At 37.0% G+C, this 7,500-nt stretch overlaps 1 protein-coding gene across 2 annotated transcripts in view; it reads left to right on the forward strand.

Moving 5' to 3' along the window:
- Positions 1 to 7,500, forward strand: part of Cbp80 (Nuclear cap-binding protein subunit 1) — a 16,422-nt gene that overhangs the window by 606 nt on the left and 8,316 nt on the right. Inside the window, exons 2-8 of one of the 2 annotated variants that reach the window (XM_027361362.2) lie at positions 3,215 to 3,306; positions 4,234 to 4,419; positions 4,636 to 4,816; positions 5,043 to 5,257; positions 5,857 to 6,020; positions 6,588 to 6,713; positions 7,003 to 7,174. In XM_027361362.2, coding sequence (XP_027217163.2) covers positions 3,215 to 3,306; positions 4,234 to 4,419; positions 4,636 to 4,816; positions 5,043 to 5,257; positions 5,857 to 6,020; positions 6,588 to 6,713; positions 7,003 to 7,174 — 1,136 coding nt within the window. The remainder of the gene's footprint in view (positions 1 to 3,214; positions 3,307 to 4,233; positions 4,420 to 4,635; positions 4,817 to 5,042; positions 5,258 to 5,856; positions 6,021 to 6,587; positions 6,714 to 7,002; positions 7,175 to 7,500) is intronic. The other variant, XM_027361369.2, reaches the window with a different exon arrangement.

Here is a 7,500-nt window from a genome sequence, read left to right on the forward strand (position 1 = left end):
AGTTACGGGGTAAAATATAAATAATGTACACATATTTAGTCACTCTATTGTGTAATACAGAGGGCTGTCCCCCCTGTGGTCCCTCTCCTTGGGGGCTACTGCCCCCAACCCTTGCAATGGAAGAGAAAGAATCCTCCATGTATTCATGGCAGGAGAGAGCATATTACGGACACGTGGGAGCGCACAATGCTGAGTCTGTCTGACACCCTAACCTGCTGTGAATACATGGAGAATTCTTTGTTTTCCAGGGCAGGGGTTGGGGGTTTCCAGCTCTCATGGGGAAGCACAGGAGGCACAGCCCCTTGTATTAGAAAATATAGTCACTGATTCTGTGTATACTGTTCATATTTTACCCCGCAATTCCACTGTTACCTTTCATGCTCTACCCTACTATCGGGGCTAAGAATGTGGGGATTTGGGTGGTTCTGCTGCAGACTTTCTTCATATATGTGTACTATAGGGCCAATATGGAAAGTACAGCAGATGCAGACCTAAGATTTTTGTTTGTGTTCCTGGTTGCACACCTGAGTGCTTTACAGGAGTCAACAATCAAAGTAATTATATAAGATTGTAGGACCTTCAAGCATTTTTTTATCTGAAAAATATCAGGTATGCTCTTGAAGTGCACAATTGGTAACCATTGCACACTGCACACTTTAATTTTTTTTCGTGCATACCTGAGATCTCATTGAAAAGTGTTGTAATTTCCATACTGGCTAGAGAATGAGAGGAATCCATTGATTTGTTATGCAAAGATATTGTTTGAAATTACCTTTTTTTCCTACTAGTTTTTATGCCAGTCCTACATATATTATTAGTTTGTTCTTGTAGTAATTTAGTTGCATTTCTTCACAAGTGATACCGTGAAAGTTTTGGTAATTATTTTTGAAGTAATCTTCCAACACTTGCATGGACTGGATACTGGGCAGAGCTGCTGTCCAAAGCCAGTGTGGCACAACTCTGGGCAATATCAAGGTTACTGACCTTGATGTTGCTGATAATGTTGCTATTCTATCCGAGTCTTTGGAAACCCTAGTGATGGCTGTGGTTGCATTTAGTAATGAAGCGAAGCCCTTGGGTTTAGAGATCTCCTGGACCAAGACCTAGATCCAAGACTTTGAGGACTTGTTAGGAGAACTTGCTTGGTTGGTACATGTTTGCAGCGAGGACATTGAAGTCATAGAGGGCTTTACTTACCTTGGTAGTGTAGTTCATATCTCAGGGCTGTCAGACCAGGAAGTCAGTAGACAGATTGGTCTGGCAGCAGGGGGCATGAACTCTAATGACAAGAATTTTTTGGAGATGCCGTTACCTATGCAGAAGGACCAAGCTATGCATGTTCAAGGCCCAGATAATGCCAGTTTTGCTATACAGTAGTGAATTCTAGACATTATCCTGTGCCTTGGAGTCTCTTGATGCCTTTTGTAATAGATCCTTGCACCGGATCATGGGGTATTATTGGCAGGACCACTTGTCCAACCAAGGGTTGCACTGTGAGACTGGCACAGGACCTGTTACCTGCACAATCCGTGATTGCCAACGCAGGCTATATGGCCACATGGCTCACTTCCCACAGGATGATCCTGTCCACCAGGTTTTCTGTGTATGAGACAACCCTGGGTGGGGGAGGCCTGTGGGACGACGTAGGAAGTCGTGGCTTGGGTAGATTGATCAAACCTGTTGTGAGCAGTTCGAGATGGGCCGAGTTCCTTCCTGGTGGCTTGCCTTGACCGACCCTCAGAGATGGAAGCGAAGAGTGGATGTGGCTCTGCGCCACCATTGGTGTTTGCTCCCCAATGATGATTGTCACTCTTAAGAAATAATTTTGTAATTTTCAATGCCTGCTTTTCCAAAATTATGTGTGTAATGCATAATTTTTAAATTCTTTTATTTCTTTAATGTGTTTTAATTAACAAAGTGCTTTACAATAACTTCTGCACATGCACTACTGTGATTAGGAGTTTTGAGTCTTTGACAAGCACTACCAAGAAGTGTTTCGTTGATTCAGGGTCATTTTTAAAACAAAATAATGGCTTTTAGAAGAAATATAAATTAATAACCATCATACTTTGATATATGAACCCAACAAGGTGTCAGTAAGTAAAAGAAATATATTAATCTGTTTAATGAAGCAAAATTGTATCCTGTTTTGCGTTGTTTATCCTGGTGGTCCAGGTGATGGAGGCACCTGAATAGGTAGTTAGGTGGTTCTGGTGTATTTTTTAAAAAAGATAAGGGCCCGGAGGTTAGAGCCCCCTGGCAAAGGAATATATAGTGGGATTTATTATATAAATCCCACAGGGGTCAAGGGACTAAGGGCTTTTGATGGTGTGAATGCCTGTAGATTTTACTGAAAGATTGTTTGGATGCCAATAGAATTTTTCAAAATTTGGTACGCAGGCCTTTACACTTTCAGTGATGGTGGACGCAGCCTTAGAAGTTAATTTTATTATTTTTTGAGGTGATTTTACTGATTTTTGTTCAGTATGCATTCTATTTCCCAGGTGTACTTCACGCCCTCCCCTACTTATGAGACTATCATATCAATTGGTTGTGTCTGCAACTGAAATAATCCTCAGATTTTTTCTCATCACATGCGAATGAATCTGATGATATGAATATTATCAAGGAAGTCCCACTTGTCACCAAAATTTGACCCTTATTTTGGTCTTTCTGTCTATTACAAGCAGTTTGCCTTGTACCACCTGTGTGAAAATGATATTAAATCTTTATATCTTCCAAATAACCAAGAAGTCCATTAAAACTAGCCTTGCATCTGTAAAAGATTTGTTTCAGAACCTTTGTCATTAAATAATTTTGTCAAGCTGCCATTAATGCAGATATTGGAAACTATAGCTAACAATATATCATATGTTGTGCTACTTAGCGATGTCATATGGACTGTTGCTGTCAAATATTGGCCACAGTGATATCAGCAGGATACCTATATTTCACAAAGAATATTTTATTTTCAGTAGGAAATTAGGCACATTAGAATTATCAAAGAAATATATTGCATAAAATGTTTCTTTGGCCATTTTTACATCCTTATAAACATCCCCTTACCTAAATCAGTCAGCGATATATCGTATTTTAATCAAATTTGCAAGGTATGTATATGTAGGTGTTTCTTTCGTTTTTTATTAATTATCTGGAAAGATGTCTTAAGATTTATTTTTTACTTTTTACACTTTTTTTCTATTGCCTCTTACAGCAGACTCCGGTCGCGACCGGAAAAGACGGAGGGCAGATGCGGTAGAAATTGAAGACCGACTAGAATCTCTAATTCTTCGTGTGGGAGAGAAGGTGGGTATTTGTATGTAACTTTGTGGGTATAGGTATGTAATATAGATCAACATTTCATAATGATATAGTTCATACTGACCTACATTAGATTGAAATTCAGAAATTCATTGTTGAATGTCAGTGAGATTTCCACATAATTTTCGGTCTTATATTGGGAAGCTGTTTGCCATTCTGATACCATAGAATCATCATATTAGAGAGTCAAGGAAAAAGGGAATAGATTCTTTATGTAAGCGCATTGTATAGCATTAAAAAGGTTATTCCCAGTGGATAAACGTGAAACAGTTAATTAGGTCATTGATTTTTATCTCTAATGAAGCCCTGACAGTTGAAAAAAGTCAGTTATAAGTGGAGCTACAGAGTTGTTATGAAATGCAGTCACATATGACAAATTTAATGGCAATTGTAGATTGTGTTTGTCATAGTCTTTGTATGAAATAAACTTATTTTCTTTTGGAAGTTGATATACCTATTATTTTTAGTGGTACATATAGGAGAATTATAAGAATTTCTCCTATGTAAATCTCTCTCAAAAGATAGTTTTTACCCTGTTCATGACAGGTGTCCCTGGCACCATACTGAACCATGTGATGAGATGTGCATAGAGTCAGCTGCTCAAAGGAAAGATGAGAAAGGGCAGGAACAGTAAAATTACTCCACTCACTGCCCTTGGATTTGGCATAATTGATTCTTTAAAAAATAAGACTACTTTTGAGGGTCTTTTTCTCCTCACTGACTGTACACATGTTGGATTTGATTGTATCATGGTCTGTCATGATGTGATGGGACACTGTCCTGCCTGAATAGGTTAAAAGTAATGTTTAGACTGAATAGAGTTTTACAATATTTACATAAGGCAGTTATGTCATTAATTGATATTAGAAATATTTAACAAAGAATGTCTTAATAAACACAAATGTTCTGCAGAGTACTTCATCCTTGGAAAGCAATCTCGAGGGTCTAGCAAGTGTTCTGGAGGCAGACATTAACAATTACAAGAGCAAGATTCTGAAGATCCTGAGTGACTGTGCTGTAAAGATGCCAGAAAAGACCACCATCTACACAACTCTGGTTGGACTTCTGAATGCAAAAAACTACAACTTTGGCGGAGAGGTAGTTATCGTCACTGATGATATTTATTGACAGTGAGCTTATATTTTTAGATATATCTATGATAAGGCATTTATGGTTACTAATGTGCTTTTACTTTGAAATGACCTTATGATTCCTTGTGGATATTTTAATACACTAAAATCAGTTAATTCTTGATAGTTGGATGGAACCACCAGTACACTTCAAACAATTTGATGATATAACTCTCTACTGCAGTTTGTTGACATGATGGCACGGAAGCTGAAGGAAGCACTTAAAGCTTGTATGTGGAAGACAGCACGCTATGTACTCAGGTTCTTTGCTGATCTGGTAAACTGTCATGTGATCTCTACCAACTCACTGCTGCAGCTCCTCCACACCTTTTTAGACACAGCAAGAGATGACAACTCACCCCAAGGTAATTTTTCTATGGTTCTTTCTGTAGTGTGGAAATTGACTCCTGGAATTCCTCATTTTTTACTGTTTTGATATACAGTAAAATGGTAATGTTATATGGTTTGACATAATTTTACAAAGTGTAATTTGATGTAACTGAACTATCTGAGATATAGTAGAATGTAAGTATTAATCTGTGTGTTTATAGGACAGCAATGACCTGAGTGGAAAAAAATCTTTGTCCACAGTTCGTAGTGACACATATGTATATGCTGTACTGAGCTGCCTTCCCTGGGTCGGGCGTGAACTATATGAAAAGAAGGAACAGGACCTTGAACGCTTGCTGAAGCACATTGAGATTTACGTAAGGAAGCGTAGCCGCAAGCATGTACCAGGACTAAGGGTGTGGAGGTCTGACCGTCCACATCCACAAGAGGAGTATTTGGATTGTCTTTGGGCTCAGGTATGGGATAGTGGCAGATTTTAATTATCTATTACAATTATTTGCTTTTATCCAATTCAGTTTTATATGTATGTCCATTTTTAGTTAATGAGAAAGTTAGCCTAAATTTTTAGGTGTGTACAGTTTTTAGAAATCATTTTTTTTTTATTTTTTTAATATTATTATTATTATCATCATCATTATTATTGTAATCATTAATATGTGATGGCACCTATTTTATAATTTTGATGGGTTTGTCATTTTTGTGTATACATTATCTGTGGAGTTTGATATCAGTCAATGTTAAGGTTTTCCACTTTTACTAAATTTGCTTCAGAATCAATTATAAATTGCCAAAATTTCTGGGATCTGATGTTTTTATCACCACATATAATTTTTTTTCTTTCTTTTTCTTTTTTTTTCTTTTCTTTTCTTCTCTGGAGTTTCATTTTCATCCTTTTTATTGTTCTTTCATTTACTTTATATAAACAGTTACATATACAAATGTGTTTTTGTGAGAAGCACTGAGAAGTAGAAATTCATTAGTTAAAAAATTTAATTTTACCAATAACATTACTTCTGTAACCATAAATGCATGTTCAAGAGGCACCAATTTTCAGATCTGCAAACTGCGATCAGACATGTGGCAGGAAAAGCATATCGCAAGACCCTATGTGGCATTTGACTCCATTCTGTGTGAGGCGCTGCAGCACAACATCCCACCCCTGACCCTCCCACCACATCACACAGACAACACCTACCCCTTCCCATGGGTTGTGTTTAGGTATGAGGGCAACAATGAGATGAGACTCCTTTGGACTTTGTACTGTTGTAGAGTGTGGAGTGTGTTGTCTGTTGGTTATATGCAATACATTCCTTTAGCTTTGTGTTCTTTAATTATGATGATATGCTTTTTTATGATATTCCTTGGAAAATTACTTTTTTGTGTGTAGTTTATATTAATGTTTTATTGGATTGCATTGTATTCTGTGTACTTTTATTTGGGTGCTCTTTAGTGGGGTTGGTGAGCTTCGTCATAATGATCCTGGGGAAAGTATTCTTATTTATTTTTAGTTTATTTGGATAATTGATTGAATTATTTTCTTTTTTGTATGTATTACCCAACAATAAACAGATGTATAACACCATCTGTTTTATGTTTTTTGTCTGTTTACTTCTTCTGTTTACATGCTATGGAAGCAAAATTCATAAAAATTCCTTGTGTGTGGTAGTTCATGTGTTTTAGATTACTGGGAATATTTAACCTTGCTGGATTTTTGTAGAAATATCAATAGAAGCTTAGATAAACATCTTTATAGAGTGTAACTGATGCCAAATACTGATTTTTCAGGCTTTTTGACTACACTGATTGTCCAGAGGGTCCTGTTCTGCCAGGTGCTCATTCTATCGAGCGATACCTTATTGAGGAGCACCTTCACAATATCGTCAAGGACTATCACCTAGAGAGGAAGCAGTGGTTTGTATCTTTGCAAAAGGAAGTAATAGAAAATGAGATGGGAAATGTGGATATGAGGTTATTTCTTAGTGTTGGTTATTTTGAGTCAGTCACATTAATTATTCTGTCACTCTTTTTCTCTTACAGCCTATATCCATCCTATCCTGCTTTTGGCCTTATCTTTTTACCTACCAGCTATTGCTATTGCTGCTGTCTGAAATTTTGTCTTTTTGCTTTGCAACTAGCCAACACTTTATACTTTTCTGGGTTGTTTAAAAAAAAAAACACAAGATTACTTTTTCCTTTACAGTGCGGCATTCTTGCTTGATTTTCCCCTGAAACACAAGATCCCTCTTGAATACATGATTGTTGAAGTGGTCTTAGCTGAACTCTTCCACCTGCCTGGACCAAGATACATTGAGATCTGCTATGGCTCACTCTTGATTGAGCTCTGCAAGTTACAGCCTGCAACTATGCCTCAGGTAGGTGTCCTGAGTTTGTTGGTGATAATATATTGTTAATATTGTTTGTTGTATGTTTGAGCAAAGATATGTCAGGCAGTTATCTTTTTTATGGGGGGAAAAGGAAATGAAATTTTAGAAGTTTCTAAAGTGAAGATCTATTAATAAAAGAAATATGACTGGAACAAATAATTACCTTGGGGTGAAATTATATGCTTTACAAGTTTTCTTTATTGTCTTGTTGCAATTTTATTTTTAGAACTGCATCAGTTCATATCAAATCTTCATCGTGTAATTAAGTTGACAAGATGTCACAGTAAGCATAAAACTTGCTATGTATGAAAGTT

The sequence above is a fragment of the Penaeus vannamei genome, chromosome 39, assembly GCF_042767895.1.
Source record: "Penaeus vannamei isolate JL-2024 chromosome 39, ASM4276789v1, whole genome shotgun sequence".
NCBI lineage: Eukaryota > Metazoa > Arthropoda > Malacostraca > Decapoda > Penaeidae > Penaeus > Penaeus vannamei.